The 18,370-nt window shown below is 38.9% G+C and overlaps 1 protein-coding gene across 11 annotated transcripts in view; it reads left to right on the top strand.

Moving 5' to 3' along the window:
* The window catches only part of MAGI1 (membrane associated guanylate kinase, WW and PDZ domain containing 1), a 151,132-nt gene that overhangs the window by 109,583 nt on the left and 23,179 nt on the right, over positions 1-18,370 (top strand). For 4 of the 11 annotated variants that reach the window (XM_053469576.1, XM_053469572.1, XM_053469575.1 and 1 more), the window contains exons 4-12: positions 3,970-4,176; positions 4,305-4,509; positions 5,803-5,885; positions 6,733-6,768; positions 8,969-9,026; positions 9,822-9,904; positions 10,809-10,910; positions 11,006-11,188; positions 11,297-11,917. In XM_053469576.1, the coding sequence (XP_053325551.1) occupies positions 3,970-4,176; positions 4,305-4,509; positions 5,803-5,885; positions 6,733-6,768; positions 8,969-9,026; positions 9,822-9,904; positions 10,809-10,910; positions 11,006-11,188; positions 11,297-11,917 (1,578 nt within the window). Of the gene's footprint in view, positions 1-3,969; positions 4,177-4,304; positions 4,510-5,802; positions 5,886-6,729; positions 6,769-8,968; positions 9,027-9,821; positions 9,905-10,808; positions 10,911-11,005; positions 11,189-11,296; positions 11,918-18,370 lie in introns of all 11 variants that reach the window. The other 7 variants (XM_053469573.1, XM_053469571.1, XM_053469568.1 and 4 more) reach the window with 2 other exon arrangements.

Here is an 18,370-nt window from a genome sequence, read left to right as displayed (position 1 = left end):
CATGTTTTAGGCCAATTAAGATGTGATATTCCACTTTGGGGTATCTCTTCCAACAATGTGGAAAACGGGTCAAAAATGTTGCTTTGGTGATTCGTGCTTCTGGGTTCTGAAGCTGAGCAAACTATTCCTTTATGATGATGACATCATTGTTTCCTGTAACTGGCTACATTAAGTAAATACATGCGTGCTGACTTTTTGTGAAATGTTTGGGTGACTGAATATGTACCCCAGTCAGATTAATGGATTTAGCCACAATGGTCCAAGAGAGGAAGAGAGCCTGTAGTCAAGTCAGTGCCTTTTGGTTTTTTTTTGGGGGGGGGAAGGGGGTTCTAATGAATCCCTGTATGCATTTTCAATGGGGGAAACCAGTAGTTTAAAGAAAACCTTGAGCTTCCAAATGCTTTTAAATGCATGTGATGGCTGGAGTGTTCCTTTAAGTATCCATAACGTTAAATGATAGAAACTTTATATAGTGGACTTAATACATTCTATACACAAGTAGTAAGTGGTTATCTTAGTCTTACTTGTTTTATAAATTATTATGTAAAACATATAATTATTATTAAAAAAAAAATATATATATATATATACACATTTTAGGAAAAATCTACCTAGCATTTGGTCCTTTTTTAATTTATTTTCTGTAGAGTTTACCCAGTGATTGTTCTAGATCTAATTGAATTAAGACTGTGGCTTTTAGTGTTCTGGAATGGAGGTCACCATCGCATGGCTCTCTAGTAGGAGCTAGTAGGAACCTCAACTCTCTGTCGGTATTTCAGAAAACAAACAGCACGCCAGGTAGATCCATATCGGCTGGATAGATACCTGGCGGCTTGCTCTGTTCTAGACTGTCCTGGTGATCCCCTACAGCTGCCTTTTTTCAGTACATGTTGATCCTCGAGATTGTAAGCTTGCGAGCCGGGCTCTCCCCACCGAATGTATCGGTTTGTCTTAGTCTGACAACTCTAGTCTTGTCCGACCCCTTGAATATATGTATTGTGAGAAGCACTTCGTAATTTGTTGGCGCTATATGAATAAAAGCTAATAATAATTCCACTCTTTTCACTAGGAGTTGTCTGAATATCTATCGTCGGTTTTTTCCTTTTTATGAAACAAATATACATGTTCTGCAGCCTTCGTTCCCACTTGACTTAATTCGGTCTAATTTTAGTGATAGACAGCTTGGCTTGAGCAGGAAATTAGAAAGCAAATTTGAATACATGCTTCTGATTTCTTACCAAATGACTGTTGAATATGCATCTGGCCGAGAAGCCTCACAGCACAGAGAAGGCTTCGCTCTCGGTGTTTAGCTGCAGCCCTTCCAGAGGCTTCTCATAGAAATCGATAGGATTTGAAAAGATCCATCCGTTCTCATTAATTCTATGTTTCAAGGAGAGAAGAAAATGTTTTCTTCTTCTCTCTCTCTCAATATCACATCTAGATGTTTTATTCTCCGTGGCATTACGTTGTCCTTTTGACAACAACGTTCTAGGTAACTCTTTGAGTTCTTATTCTAGATTTTAAGATGTGTTTAAACAAAGTTTAACCTCTTCCATGTCAGAAATCTACCACCACCCGTCTGAAGTTAGAATCCTCGTGGTATTCTATCCTTCTATTCCAGATTCTATTTTTATTTTGGAACTCGGCTGGTCAAGTACCGGAAGAGCCTCGTTGTAAACATTATGTAGAGATTTCTAATTAATATGCAGATTGGAGTCCAAACAAAAGCTCTGTGATTAGTTTTCAATACATCACCGCAAGCAAGTGCGATATTGGAAGGAACGTAAATTCTGTGGCGTTGGATTCCTTTTTTTTTTTTCTCTCTTTTGTCTGAATCAATCTCTGCCCCAGCTGCCATCTCTCGGGTCTTAGTCTGGTTGCTTGGATACGAGAGTTTCCTTAAGGCATCTCTGGAACGGCTCGGATTTGCAACTTTGTTATATGTGCAGACATATTTCTTTTTTTTTCTGTATTCCAACGTACATGTCCTTTTTTTTCAAACATAACATTTTGATACCAAGCACTTGAAACACTCAACGTATATTATACACAACCAAGCGAAGTATCAACAAATGCAGATCTTTAAAAAAAAAAACCACAAAAAACACCTCCATTTTCTGGTGGGGCGTGCAAAAATATAACAAAATGTCTTGACAAGTTAACAAATACCCGCGGGTCCCTCTCCCTCGCTTGATTCGTTAAACTCTATGGCAAACCAAAATGCCTGAGAAGTATCTGGATTGTTATCCATATTATTGTTTCTGGGAGCTGGGGGCAAAATTTCCCAAAGGAGTGAAGCATAGGTTTAATAGGGTGACCCCATCTACCCCTCTTGCCCTTTCCTGTGAACCCTCATGCTAACATGCTTGACACGCAAAAAGTGTCTTCGTTAAACGTTCAAAGAACAAGACAAAATACAACCAAAAATGTCATCGTCATCCTCCTCTGAAGCTGTAGGCCAATCGATCCCAGGCCAGCAGAGAAGGTCTAAGGTACACCTTGCAGCAATGCCAGAAAGTGAGTTGGAGCTGTTGGAGGTAGAACATGAGAGAAAAGAAGGTTTTCTTAGGAGTTTTCTTGCCTTCAAAAGTAGTCTAATACTCCAAGACTGGCACCATTACTCTACCTGTTGTTTTGTTGGGTTTTCAGGAGCAAATCCAGAGCATCCATTTATTTATTTATGTATTGATTTTAACAGAAATGGTTTTAAATGACACAAAAACAAAAATGAATGTGATGACCGGACAGATGTATACTAATGAGTAAAGATTTAAAAAAAAAAAAAAAAAAAAATTGATTGCAATTAAATGTAACCATGTGTCAACCTTACAACAAGATCATTCTCTTGTAAGGGTTGAATATAAGTGGAAGAAGTAGAGAGGTACGCGAACGGCCTCGTGCCTCAGTATTGTGTTATGGAGGAGGGACAGCTGGTTTTCTTGGTGGTCGTGATGGTCTTCCAGAAGTCTTTAGAAGTTAGGACAACCTTAACATAAATGACCTCAGCCTCAAGACTGTAGAGGTTTCTTCTTTAGACGTGATGAAGATAGAACATCTTAGGTCTTAAATGCAGATGGGGCTCCATATCCTAATCTTCCAATATGGTGGCTTGTGAGAAGTCATCAAAATCTGTCTTCCCTGGCTACACTTAACTTTAAATTCCCAGGACAGTTCGGACCGAGCATTTCCTATATTAATACTAAATCTAATACATAGCAGGACAATTATCCATAAATATTTTTTTTTGTAAATTAGACCCCCAATCCCAGAAGATTTGGTGGAAATGCAAATTTTATTAGTACATTCTCAACACAAAAGTGTCCTTTTTAACACCAAAACTCAAGCCAGTCACTCGAAATAAAGTTTTCTAAAGCCACAGCAGCTGCCTACATTTTTTTCAATGACTAATCCTGGCTCTAATCAGTTCCTGCTCGAAGTTTCTAAAAAAGAGAAGAAGAAGAAAAAGAAATAGAAAAAAAACCAAAAAAACGGTGAACGCCAACAGAAATGAACCCGGCGTAATAATGTGGGTCATTCTTTTCTCTCTTTCTTTTCATGAGTTCTCAGGGCTAAAGGGGGTAATGAATTTTATATTTTCTGTTGGGCTCACTCTAAATCTGACGTTGCATTGTATAAAACGCACCCCGGGACGAGGGCTGCTCATTGAAATTCAGATGTAATGAGATGACGTTTCGCTATTCAGGCCAACTGCCTTTTGTTTTAAATCCCAGCAAATGAATGGTTTTCCACAATGCGGTCCTCAACGCTGCTAATAAATAGAACTTAAGTAACTCAGAAGTAACAAAGATTTTTTTTTTAATGCTGGCTGATGTCCAGCCATTACAAGTTTTTTTTTCTTCATTATTATCTTGGAGGTATAGCGCTTAGCGGGGAATTTCTAAACAGAATTTAAGGACTTGAAGAATTCTTATTAACATTCAATTTTTTTTTTTTTGTAATGTTGCCTAGGTAACTTTTATGGAACACCCAAACCTCCGAGCCAACCCGCCAGTGGGAAATTGATTTCCGGTGATGCTTTGCAAAATCGTCTCTCTGGCTCTAAGCAGTCCACCCCAAAACGAACCAAGTCTTACAATGATATGCAAAATGCAGGCATAGTGAATACGGAGAATGAGGAGTACGATGAGGCTCCTGAAATGAACAGTAGTGTTACAGGTAAGCGAAGCAATTCATTATTTGTTTGTAGCTAGGTTTTTCTGTTGGAGATATCTGTTTTATATTATATTGTTGTCTGATAAGAGGATTTGGCCATTGTTACTGACCAAGCACGTTTTCGCCAGCAGATTCTAGTGATCAAGACGTATTCCCCGCTCCTGTTACGCAAGAGACTCCCGCATCGGTGGTTCGGATCCTCCCGGCTTTTCCCATCACGGAAGCATCTCAGAAGTTCTTTCAATATCTACCTCCACTTGACGGGGACAGCCTTGGTCCTCTGCCTGCAAACTGGGAGATGGCCTACACTGAGAACGGAGAAGTGTATTTCATAGAGTAATTCATTTTTTTTTTGCTTTCGTCCTTGACTTCTATTCAAAAAAATACTTTCTCTAATAATACCATTGAAGCATATAGAATGAGATCTTTCCAAATGTCCATCAGAAATATGGTAGGCTTAGCATGCTTTATGGGACGTTTTATGGTATATAATAGAAATGGAGGCTTAGACACTGGTTAGACACTGGTACATGCTAGCAGCGATCATCCCCATGCCAACTCTTTAAAACCATAATAAAAGAAATAATAAGTTTTGGTGGGTTCTGATGTAAGAGACCATCCAACCATCGCATTCAGCCCCAAAGACCAACATATCGCTGCTAGTCAATCACCGAGAGTAGAATCCTGGCTTTTAAATGAGAATGTTATTTATGGCATGATTCCGTGGCCCTGATGTGAAATAAATCCATCTAAGCAGCTTGCTATTTTAACCCTTTGATTTTTTTTTTGGGGGGGTGTGTTTTATTGCATTTTGTCATTGACTCCCCTCGATTTTGGGAATCCGTTTTGTTTCTAAGATTTTTTTTTTGGAATGTGTTAATGAAAAAGCTCCCCGCTAAAAATCCAAATTTGCGGGATTGTGTTTATTAAATGGTATTTGTCCAAACTGGCCAGCTCTTAACACGTTGCTGTCTCGCAAGGAGATATTAATTCCTCACACACTGAGCAAATGCATTCATCTGTGTGGCTCCAATACTGCTAGCTGGAGCAAGAGGCTTAGCAAATCCCTTAACAACGGCTCTTGGTGGGGGATGGTAAACCATGATTTTTTTTTTTTTTTTACATTTAGATGTTAAATGGAGTCAACTGACGCCCTCTATCTGCCGATTAGATGCATTACACCTGGATATGATGTTTTATTCTTCCTATTAGTCTAAACAATGTTTATATATCGGTGGTTGTAAAAATTAAGAACCTGTATTTTAAATGATTAAATAACTCAATTCACCAGAGGAAATAATTTTAAACAAAAGGTAGTTGCCCCTGGATTCTGTGCAATTTTAGGAACCTACCAGTGGCATTCATGGTTTAAATCTTTTCTGAAACAAATGTTGACCATTGATATTTCAATATTTCTTCATGCTGTTCTTAAACTATGGAAATATCATAATACTGCATTGTATGCAACAAAATGGGAGATATCGGGATACTGATGTTATTATTCTATACCCGGCTCTAATGACTGTAGTCATACAAGCCAACTTCAAGCATTGTTTCCGCAAATTGGATGCTGGACTAGAAGGAGGTCACGAGACACATTTTAATGTCTTATTATGACTTGTTTTTTAGTCACAACACAAAAACAACATCTTGGTTGGACCCTCGGTGCCTGAATAAACAGCCGAAACCTCTCGAAGAATGTGAGGATGATGGTAAGGAAGACTGTTTATTCTTAAGCAATCACTTTTCATAGCATTTGGATAATGTGTAAATATTATCACGAATGATCTCATGTATCCGAATACCTTGTTTAATGATTGTTGGTTGTGCCTTGAGTATATATTTGTTAGGTTTGCACAGATGGACCAAAATCAATAGAGATTTTTTGTTCCATTGGTCCATTTGTTTTCGTACAAGAAAACTTTGTTTCCTGCTCTTTCAGTTCAGACAAACTTCTAAGGGCTTTTTCAATTCAGAAATTAAATTCAGGATCGTTCATGCTCTCACACCCTCATTCACTCACTCTCATTCACGCATACTCATTAATTCTCTCTCACACTCTCATTCACTCTTGCTCATGCTCTTATTCACTCTCTCTCATGCACTCTCTCTTAGATTAAGCCCTATATTTCTCAGGAGCTACTGACGTCATATTTTTAATGGAATCTATAGCGTACTGAACATTTACAAAATATGTCTTGTAGGCTCAATTTTTATTTTTTAACTGTAAAAAGTTCTACACATCTGAACAAATTAATATTTCCTAGTTAACTTGACTTGATAACGCACCTAATCTGTATATCATTCATTTGTTTAAGTGAAAATGCAAGGTCACATAATGCTATATATATTGGTGAGGGTGGAGGAAAGTTGAACGTTGACTTTTAATGATCTTAACGTATCATAAATGTCTAGAACCACAAGCTGACCTATAGCTTCTTATATAGCGGCCTGTATTATAGAATTGGTGTTGGTTTCCTGATGGGGTTTTCCTACTTGGTTCTGGTGTCTGAAATGTTTTTCTTTTTAATCTTTCTATCTGCTCTTGCCTTGGAGAAGAAGGTGTACACACCGAGGAACTGGACAGTGAAATAGGTAATCTGTTACTCTCTGTTGTGTGGTCCTCCTTAGAACCTCCTTTTGCTTCTTCAAATTGCTTGTCTGCTTTTTACAAGGAAGCTTGGGCTGTTAGGAGGCAGACGGTTTTAGTACAAGTGTATATTTACTGAGACCCGTCCATTCTAGTTGGCTCGCCAATATTCCATTTTAAAATTTGGTTTCCAAAAATATGTAGCAATTGGAAGCAAAAATATATATAATAATAGCTCGTTAGAAATCTGCAAAACCATTAATTTACAATCAAATGCAAATTTCAATTTAATTGAAAAACTCATCATTTTGTATTAGAACTGGTGAAATTCTGTTGAAATTTTTTATTATTGGTCAAAAAGCATCATGTGACCGTGCATCAAAATAATCTAATAAAATCAAATTATTAATTTTATTAATTGGTATACAACCCCCTCCCCCAATTAAAGGGATCTGCATTTCTTGACTCAGCTGGGGAGATTGAGTGAGAAATTAAAATTTCGAAAGTGGTAATTGGTGTTAGAAGATGCCTTTCCAATCCACGTTATTCTGTATGTAGAGTCTATGGGGGTTATGTATAAAACTGTCACCTGTGCAAGGAATTAGATAAAACGTGCAAATTTGATGTATCGATAAATAAACTGAGTTGCAGAATGTTATATATTAAGTCGGCTGCACCACTTTAACAGATTTAGGAATGAAATAACAGAAGGTAGTTGCCATTAGATAACCCTCATGGACTCCACATAGTACGCATGAACTGGAAAGGTGTCTGTTCCTCGATTGTCATCTTATCATACCTTTAGGGTATCTTCTTCCAGGGAATAGTCTCTTAAAGCTGGAAAAAGGCAACCGTGTATAGGTCTATAACTATATATTTATTTATATATTGGTCTATATCTTGATCTGTGCTCACAATGGGACTTGTAGACCCCAACGGTTGGCTCTCTAGGGCTTGCCTATCCCTGGCATTAAGACGACCCACAGATATGTCCACCAAGGCACTAACCGTGATGTCCGGGTATATGGGACACGTGCACCGGGTGGGAGTACTGGAGTTGGGTTTAATACCGACCGCTGACTGCATGCCTCCTCCTGTCTCTGTGTATGTTTGTTCATCCATATGCATGCTCTTTTATCTATAATGTAAAGTATTTAAACTCCCCGTATTATCATTTGCCTGATAGTATAAATCCTATATGCCCATAAAATGGGCCAACGTGCGGCCACCTTCCCTTCGAGGTATAGTGTATGTAAATGCTTTATATATCGATGTAAAAGCAGTGCATGCCGCGGCTGTTTAAAGAGAAACAAAATGTATCTCTCTGTGTATGTATATATATGTGCGCGTATCATATTGATTTGTATTCCTAATTCAATTTCCAAATAAAAAGTTCAATATTTTTTAATGATTAATAACTCTGTAATAATTTAATATTTAAGGGCATTTACAATTCTGAGATTTTTTTTGGTCATTCAGACAGACAGGGATTTTATTATCAGATAACCCCCCCCCCCCTGAACCTTTTCATTAAGCAATTGAAAATCTTTATTTTTATATTTTATTCATCTCTTTACTTATAAACGCCCCTAAAATTATTTTTTTTTTTATATTTAATTTTTTTTAACACAATATATAATCTGTTTTATGTTGTATTGATAAAATATTAGCCAACGGTTTTCATTCTTCTGAAGATATTTTCATTATTCACTCTCTCTAATTTAATCATGAATGCATGAACTATCATTGCATATGTATTCGCGTTAATATTTTCCAAAGACGTCCTTCGCTTATAAGAATGCTGGCTTATTTCTGAGTCACTACCTCCTCTTGAGAAATACAAATCCTTCTAAATTTGTGTGCAAATACTAATTCCGTCCCCATGCCTTTGGGAAACCACATCATAGAAGGTACACACGCTTTTCATCTAATCTTCAGCCGTTCCGTAATGGAACGCTTTGTAATTAAAGTCTGTTTGCCACAAAGTCATATTTCCCCTTATGCCAGATTAGAAGAAGTCGGTTGATATCATTTTTCAATCAACAGAAACCTAAACTCCTCTATGATTGTCGAGCAATTTTTATAACAATTTTTAAAAAATAAATCTCGGGAAGAAAATGGGGCTAAAGACCCAGAAGACCCACCGTTTTTCCTCTTAAGTTGTAAGTTGTTTTTAATAAGGTTTCTCTTATTTTGTGTCTTTAGAGTTGCCTGCTGGATGGGAGAAAATAGAAGACCCTGTCTACGGCATCTACTATGTAGAGTAAGTTAGTTTATAGAGAATACAGTACATGTGACTCATCTTATTTAAATGGGCGAAGAGATGGAAGACAAAGTCAACAATCACATAAGGGTCTTGAACTTATAAAGGGCTGACGTGGTGTCACAAAATACTTTGGCACCACCATGTTATGTACACTTGATTGGACTCCAGCTTCTATATTTTTTGTGACTCTATTGCAATTTCCGAGGGCTATCAAGGCTCATGATTTTTGACATGCACCATTAGAAGCAGCATTCCATTATTGTCCGAAGTCCAGGCCCTACCCGCAAATAATTATTTAATCATGTCAAATATCTTACTTATAATTTTGTGCTGGGAAACCTTAATTGCCATGTGACACAAACACAGGCATTCATTGGCTGTTGCTATACAAGCTGAAGAAGCTTCTTATGAGTCAACCCTAAAAGTGAAAGAATGAAACAGACTGATCTGCTAAGATTTATTTATTTATACTAGAGAGCTCAATTGATGGTTTGCCGAAGTGGAAGAGCGCCTAAGTACCATTATGTGCACGGAATTTTCCTCTCTTAAAAGTGACATCACTGCTGATGTAATAAAGGTTTCCCACTCATCCTTTACTTAAAGTGATACATGTTATAATGTGATTACGAGAGCAGAACTGATTAAGTATTTTAAATAAAGGCATCTGAAAACTCTTATGGTTTTGTGTTTCTAAGATATTCGTTACTCACTGGATGATCTCCACATTTTTTTTGGAGGGGGAGCGTAATTCTCTTTAATTACTTTCTGACGTACTTCTGTTCTACTTTGCAGTCACATAAACAGAAAAACACAATATGAAAATCCGGTTCTAGAAGCCAAAAGAAAGAAACAGCTTGGACAGCAGCAGACAGAAGGTGAATGAATTACCGATCTAAGTATTTTTCCCGATAAATGTCTTGTAAATGAATAATTAACACATCATGTATTTTCATAAACATGTATTTTTTGGTTTGATAAATTATAACTTTGTTTAATCAACTAACATTTCAAGACATTAAATAATTGCCATAGTACTCTGTAGCATACGGGCCAACATTCTGTCCTGGGTGATGATGACCGGCTGTATATGGAAGGACCCTTGCTATTTTTGACTTCTTCCACCCACATTACGCGTATACAATCCCACTCGGCAGTGGATTCCGTACCATTGCTGCCCTCACTGTAAACAATCCCTTCCAATCCCTTCCTTTGTTGTGTATGAAATCTTTTCCCGGCTCTGAGGACGACCTCTGATTTCTTTGTACATTTCTGTTAATAAACAGGTCACTGGGGAGGTATTTATATCGCCCCCCCCCCCACATATAACATATACAGCGTTATTATACCTCCTCTAAGACACTGTTTTTCTGGCGTATAGAAATAAAAGGGTCTTACCATTGTCTTGTAAAGAGGCAGATGATATCCTCGCTGCTGTATAAGAACGTACAAGAAAAGGCATTCCACAGGAGGGCACCATCTACCAAATAATGAAACCAGAGCATGCACAGAAAAGAATCCATTGGCTCAATCCATATACAAAATCTATCTATCTATCTATCTATCTATCTATCTATCTATCTATCTATCTATCTATCTATCTATCTATCTATCTATCACATTCTTCAGTATTATGGTAGCTGGAATTTACTCCAATTCCTGGGACTCCGCACAATCAGGGATTTCTATGACAAAAATGGAACTGTCTTAAGGTATCTTATATGTATTCAGGCGCAACATTTTGTATACTTAATGGTTTTTTTCTTTAATTTTTTGTTACAGAGTGGGCAGAACCACCGCCAATAGCTCCTCCACCTGTCGCTCCGCTTCCCAACAATCTCACTCCTAAAAAGAAGGAACCAGGAAGGGACGTTCCAGCACACGGTACTTCATAGATTCTCGTTATACCTAGGTGTTTTTTTTTTTTATCTGCCTTAGAAAGACTTTCTAATTTTAAGCCGTTTTTGTATGTATTTTAGCAAAGCCATTCTTCACGAGGAATCCTTCCGAACTGAAAGGAAAGTTCATTTGCACAAAACTAAAGAAGAGCAGCCGAGGATTTGGTTTCACGGTCGTTGGGGGAGACGAGCCCGATGAATTTCTGCAGATCAAGAGTTTGGTACTCGATGGTCCGGCAGCCCTTGATGGCAAAATGGAAACCGGTACTTTCATACTTTAATATTTTTTATTTTGTTTATTTTTAATCACCTAATTTTGCTCTAAATATAGACCCTAATGATTTATAAAATATGATTTTTTTTTTTTTACAGGGGACGTTATTGTTAGTGTTAATGAGATCTGTGTCCTTGGATACACCCATGCTCAAGTTGTCAAGATCTTCCAGTCAATACCAATTGGTGAATGTGTTGACCTTGAACTTTGTAGAGGTTATCCGCTTCCCTTTGACCCCGACGACCCCAACACAAGTCTTGTAACGTCGGTGGCCATTCTGGACAAAGACCCTATAATTGTCAATGGGCAAGAAGGCTATGACTCTCCATCGAGTAACAGCAGTAAAACTAGAAAAGCCAATCATTTAAAAGAGCCGAGGCCTAGCAGCCCCGCAGACGTTTCTTCAAATGGTTCCCATGGTTACCCTAATGATACAGTCTCCTTGGCATCCTCTATAGCAACGCAGCCTGAACTTATTACCGTGCATATAGTTAAAGGGCCCATGGGATTTGGCTTTACCATAGCAGACAGTCCTGGCGGAGGTGGCCAGAGAGTCAAACAGATTGTAGACAGCCCAAGGTGTCGTGGCCTCAAAGAAGGGGATCTTATTGTGGAGGTGAATAAGAAAAATGTCCAGAACTTTACTCATAACCAAGTTGTGGATTTACTGATCGAATGCCCAAAAGGAAGTGAAGTTACGTTGTTGGTTCAACGAGGAGGTAGGTTTAATTTTATTTTTTTGAATATTTGTTCCTACTTTATAAAGTTCTCTTTATTAAGTTCCAAATTTTGCTGATGGAAATTAATGTAAAAGGACAGGCTATATTAGTGAAATTGAGGGCAGGCATTGTCTAAAATTTATCGGAAATACAGGACCTAGACGTACGTCTGGCCCATCGTTGGTCGGATGCCACAAACGCGTAATTGGCTCCTGCCGGACTGAGTAGCTAAATTCCCAGTATCTGCATTCTGTATCCAACCTCCTTCCAACATCATGAAAATGTATCTCAACTCAGTAAAGCTTCGGTAGTTATGGCTATTTTCCATAAAATGTGTTATTTATAAAGAATAGTAAGTAAGCAAGTTCTCCAGACGTCCCAACCACGCTAAAGACTCCACTAAGTTCACAGAGTCAACTCATAATACTCCATATTAAAAGGCAAAAACTTTAAAATTTTAATTTCAACATAACATAGAGGTTACTATTTTTCCCAAAGTATCAGCAAACATAGAACTTCAAATATGTAAAAATAAAAGGACTATAAACTTGGCCGGACCGACGATGCCGAGGCTGCCCTGGCACTTTAAGGCTAGATGCCGCCTGATGACGCCAGCAAGTTTAGAAAAGTACACGTTTTTCAAAGACTATTCTACACTGGATACTTAGTATATGAATATGCGCCGCTTCTTTCCCTCCTAAAATCTTTTCTGATTCATTGCCAATGATACATCTAATACATGAGAAAATCATACAGGCTGGTAATGCAGCCCAGCTGAGCCACTGTCTTTTAAGGTCACAGCAGGCTCCGGTAGCAGCTAGTGAAAGTGTTACCCCATACTGGCGCTAATCAGAAGTAGTCTATGATCTTCGAGTGTAAACTACTAGACACAGAGCAGAAACTCTGGTGTAATTAATGTTAATCCTTCTTTATTTCCATCACGTCGGTTGATTTGCTTGATTGAGGAATATAATTTTTCTGAAGGAATAATAAACTAATAGAATGGACCACAGAGGCTCTAAATTAAATATTTCAATTTAATATCCTTACATTGACATTATGCCTGAAGAAGGTACTTTTAAGGTCTTGCATGATCCTGCATTAAGAACTGGAAGTATTTTGATCACCAGACGGTATCCTAGACTACTAAGGTCAATACGTTTTGAGACTAAAAACATACCTAGCCATGGGTTTCCAAATTAATCTCTGTTGGAGGTCATCAGTGAGGTGTCTCAGTGAAAGGGACATTGCAGAATACCCATTCACCAATCAAAAGAGGATGATGGAGAACGGGGGGATCTAAAACCATCTTCAAACAGGTTTCTCTAGTGGCCAAACCTGGTACTGCAAGTAATTTGATGGAACTGCCATCAAATAAATTTCATAGACAGATAATACAGTCCAAAATAGAAACATGCGGTGAAATCAGGCTTGATCCCCCCCCCCGTATAAGTTAATCAGGAAGACAAAAGTAAGGTGCCCCTTCGCATGCCCTGTGCTGTTCCAGATAGAGAGGCTTAGAGGTGTTAGGTGCTGAATCTGTTTGGATCAGTCGGTTTACAGCCTTAAACTGATGTGCCAATGTGCGCTGCAACTTACAGTAATGAAAAGGTTAAAGGCCGGATAGAGACTGGTGTAAATAATAAACACTCAAGTTTATAAGTGGTTTTGTTCCCAGCTGTTATCAGATTGGCAGATCATACGGTGATCAAATTGCTAAATGTGATTAGACCTTATTCCAGGAAAAGGCTAAGTGCTAGGAGAGGAGAAAAAAATCCAGGAAATAGGAGACTAGACAAACACTCCATTAAATGACCCGGGCTCATGTTGATTTATGGGTTTTAAAGGTGCGCCATGTAATTCAAGACATGAGTGATGAGTGGTGGATTTAGGCTCTGTCTGTACACATCTTTAGCTGGTACTTTAGTGGGTTTAGTATCCAAAATGAGATGGGCCAGCCCAGTGAGGAGGCAATTAATACACCGGCTGATGCTAAGACCCAGCTTTCTCCATGCAGCTGTAGGGCCTCTGGGTTTCAGAAGGACCCATAATCCATAGTGGTTCAGGTCATAGGGGGTTTAATATGAATGAGCTTACTCTACAAACAGTGGTATTGTACACCGACATCTGGCTTGTGTTGAGAAGTGTCAGCAAAAATAGCACAATTATACCCAGAAACCCTTTTTTTTAAGTGGTCTTCGTGAACTGAACCACGTGTGGTCCATGTTAGACCCCATAGTTCATTCAAAAGCACTTCCATCCTCTTGTTTGAGTGGGAGGGAGGACTTGAACAGGAAATCGATGAAAATCAAAAACAAATAGGTTGTCCGTGAGGATTGTGAAAGTTGTAGCCAAAAACTATAGGACCGCATTTTGCCCTAGATTAGGTTAGTGTGCCAAAAAGTTTTCTTCGTAATATGCTGTCCCTTTAATTGTTAACTGAAGCAACCGCGCCATCTGGAGGCAGAACTAAGTTACTACAATTTAAGCACAAAAACAGAGCAGCTGATTTGTTATCTAGTCTGACCAATAGTATCCCATCTTAAAGTCAACATCTCGTTAATATTGGGATCCTGGAACCCTCCATCGGTTGTTGGAGTATGTATCCCATGATTCTGTGTTTTTCCATTGAGTCGGGGTCTCCAACAAAATGTTAACGAAATCTGACATTCTCTTATCAGTCTACAGTAGTTCTTGATATATTCTAAAATGCCAAAATATTAATAAGTTACTAAGCAGTGATGCTTTTATTAAGCATAAGCCCTTCATCGGCCACACCAAAGCCCCGGGATATAATATGATATCACCACTAAAAGGTATCGCAGCATACTATAGATACTATCTGTTCTAGAGCGAATATTACTATCGTCCTACCAAGGAAAATGGAGACGAAGAGGTGTTTTTTGCAAATATATGATTATCCTGAAGTCTAAAATCTAATATCTATCCCCGTTTAACTTTATTCGTGATATACATCCTATACGGACTCTGATACCTCTATATCTGCATTAACAGTTCAACCCCCGTAAAGAGATGTATCAAAGATGATAGAGATCGTTTTTTGACACATTTTGTAATTTGGAACCCGAGCATTTGAAAATCATTCTTCAAAACGTGTGATGTTCTCAGTGTCATTAGAAAGACGCTTTTCAAAAGGAGACGTGCCTTGGCTTTCCCTGCCGGTCGATTTGAATGCAAAATTATTCACGAAGAAATCATTCACAATGTTATTGCGATTCATTGTACTGGAAGAAGTAAGAAGTCAACCAATTTTTGCATACTTTTCATCAGCCCGAGAGAACAAACATATAGAATTATTTGTCAACACAGATGAGGGTTCTTTTCAACAAATACTCGTTCGTGCCCTCAATTTATTCTTTATGTAAAAATTCCGGGATGTGAGTAATCTGGAATAGAAACAAGGCTGATTGGATTGTAGACCTTCCACCATATTTAAATAAGATTTATCTAGGTGCCATATTTCGGGGTCAGACTGCAGTAAATAGGATGTGCCTTTTCCGATTGACCCTTGCATGCCCTTCCATAGCAGTGAGGTCTCTGAAAAACGTTGCGCCCCCATCTAACTGCCCATCACACCTTCCTTCCAGTGCAAGAACATGTCTAACGGGGCATTGGGCAAGGTCATAGCTCCTCCACTCGCAACTCCTAATGTTACAGATGGGCCGTAATGGGCCCATTCAAGCCCTGGCATGTTGGTGATTGCTATGTGTTTGTTGTACCCCAGCCCTGTGGATATTTGGGTATATCTGTACCCCGAGGTCAACGCAGGTTTGCTTTTCTTAAAGGTTTGTATTTATATTTTGGCCAGTTGTTTCATAAAATCAGTTGTATTAAAAATATATATATATATATGGTTTCATGTATATGAAAAAAGAAGGCAAGTCTCAGTTTTTAAGCAATTATAGTTCCCAGAAATGTGCTGGGACTGGTAGCCGTTCATGGGCATTGAAATTCATATCAATGACCATTTAGCTGCTAGATCAATAAAATCATAAATTATTGGTGACAACTCATTGATCTTCGTTTGCGCTGATGGCTGAACACCAGCAGAATACTTGACCCTTTTGCCTTTGCATCTGATCTCAACAGATTGTCCCCAAACAGCAAGAGTGAGACCCGAGAGGACATAAATAATAATTACGCCCCACCGTTTCCATGGACTGCCTCTAGCTCTGTCTCCTGCTAAATTATAGATATATATATATACGTCCTATTGGCTGGATATAAGTATCGGCACGTTATGTTTTTCTGCTCATGTAGCGCGTGGCCGGTAGATCTGGCCGGTGGCCATACATACGGTGTCGGAGCAGCGGATCGGGTGTGCGTGGAGCGATGTCGGGCAGAGGTCCACCAGGCGTTGGCCCGGCGTGCTGGATGGCCTTTCTAGTCCTGTCCATTAAAAAGGAGCGATTGAGAGGCTCAAATTTAATGAAACCAATGCCGAAAATGAAGGAGTCCTCTCCATACTGTACGCCGTCAGGAAAATATAAGTCACCCTCGAGGAAAAACCCTTCCTGTCTTTTGGGTAAAATTAAAAGCTTCCAGTTCATTTGAAAAGTACCAAAAGTACCCAAGACATTTGTGAAGGATGTGAGGGATTTTGTTTTGGTGGAAATACTAAGATAAGGCTTTGATTCTTAGTATTTTTCTTGTCTTCGATGTTGTTTCGATGGTCGGGAGTACACCGGTCTTGAGGCTGCAAGTTACCAACTCCAGTCTAAAGTGGCTCTTTATATTGACTGCGTTTTTTCCTCCATTGACCCCTGGGATTGAAATGAATAAAAACCAATGGTATCTCTCTCTCCTCCTGTCTGCTGAATCTCGTCTTTATGTCTCCGTTTTTCTGTTTGCTTCTCTCGTTATTTCTTTGCCTGTCAGGAGGAAAAAAAAAAAAAGATTAAAAACTCATCTGAAAAGTGAGAGAATCCTTATTATTAGTTTAGAACTTTGTGTCGGAATTCCAAGGGTCGGTTTCAAACTGGTGAATATACGGCTTATATAATGTCTTGAAACCCGACGTCAGATGGGATTTATGGCCTTGCTTATACCGACTATAAGATATGTAACTGATATTCTTGTAGCTTATGGTGTTTCACATCTATAATGTAACTATCTTGCCTCCATAGGTCAAGCCAACGATATCCATGTGCCCCCATGAAGTCTACGTCATTCTGAGACGGTTCCATTACTCCCGATAAACGTCTATAATCTATACGGGCTCTTTAAAGACTAATAATAATAATAATAATAATAGTATAAGAGAACCCTATTGCTGTTTATTTGAATAAATATCCGCGAGTCGCCCCGGTTACGGAAGGACGCTATGCCTTTTCTGTCCGTTGCATCCTAATCAGAAATGTATCCATTTATTTACTTTGCGATACATGTTTTCAAATGATTTAATACACATGTTCGGTGCTCTTCCCAAAAGAACGCTTGACATTTAATACAAGCGAATACAACCTTGTTCCTTAAGTCAATTACCGCCGGGGTTCGCAGTAAACAGTAGTAGGAAAAGAAAATGACATTTTGTGATTCATCGCTCTTGTGGGGGGGGGACCAGAAAACAACGGGATTGTGTATTTTTCAATCATTTTCAGCATGTTGAGCCGGCTCGGAAGAGAAGGATCTGGGTTTAATTGCGATAACACGATTTTGGAGGCTCTTGAACGAATATATTTTGTTCCCTTGGTTCTGTTGTTCGGAAGCGGTAGAGGTTGATCTAGTGAGGGAATTCAGGCATGCGCGGGATAACCGGAAAGCTTTCCTGTGTTGAAAGTACAAAAAATAAAATTAAAATTGAATAGGAAAAGCTAAGAAATACGTTTTTCTGAAATTAGATACAAACCTTACTGTCCCATAGCAGGACATTTCATTGGGCGTCCAAGGCTTATGGTGATTGGACACCAGCCTTGCCGACTCCAACATGGACTCCATCTAGCCCAATCTGACCCCCTTCCAGTCAAACATAGAAGAGAAACAGGAAGGAATAGGAGAGATTTTGTAGATGTTCCCCCGGTGGTTGGTCAATGGTTTTTACCCTACGTCTCATCTCCCTCGTGCATGCGTGACAAGCCCCAGAAGTGGCTAGGCATGCGTGCCTTAATAATGCATGGTTCAGGGCTTCTCGGCATAGTATAATTGTACAAATATAGAATGATTACTTATGTGCTTTTAGAGCAAGATACAATCAGGCACATATGTTATGAGTCTCAGGGGTTTTGCCCCAATCTCAGGGTGAAGGAGCAGATTCTCAGTGTCACAAAATCTGTAACCGATATCTTCCTATTCAGCACTGATGTGATTATATATAAGACTGCCAATTGGTGCTTTTGCTTCCAGTATGTTGCGGTCGATATCCCTGCTTGACTGCAGGTGACTCAATTAAGCAGATCCCAGCATGCCCCGCTCCCCGCCTACTTCCCCTCCAAA

This window comes from Spea bombifrons, chromosome 6, assembly GCF_027358695.1.
Source record: "Spea bombifrons isolate aSpeBom1 chromosome 6, aSpeBom1.2.pri, whole genome shotgun sequence".
Taxonomy (NCBI): Eukaryota; Metazoa; Chordata; class Amphibia; order Anura; family Pelobatidae; genus Spea; species Spea bombifrons.
This window is presented reverse-complemented; position numbering and strand designations above follow the sequence as displayed.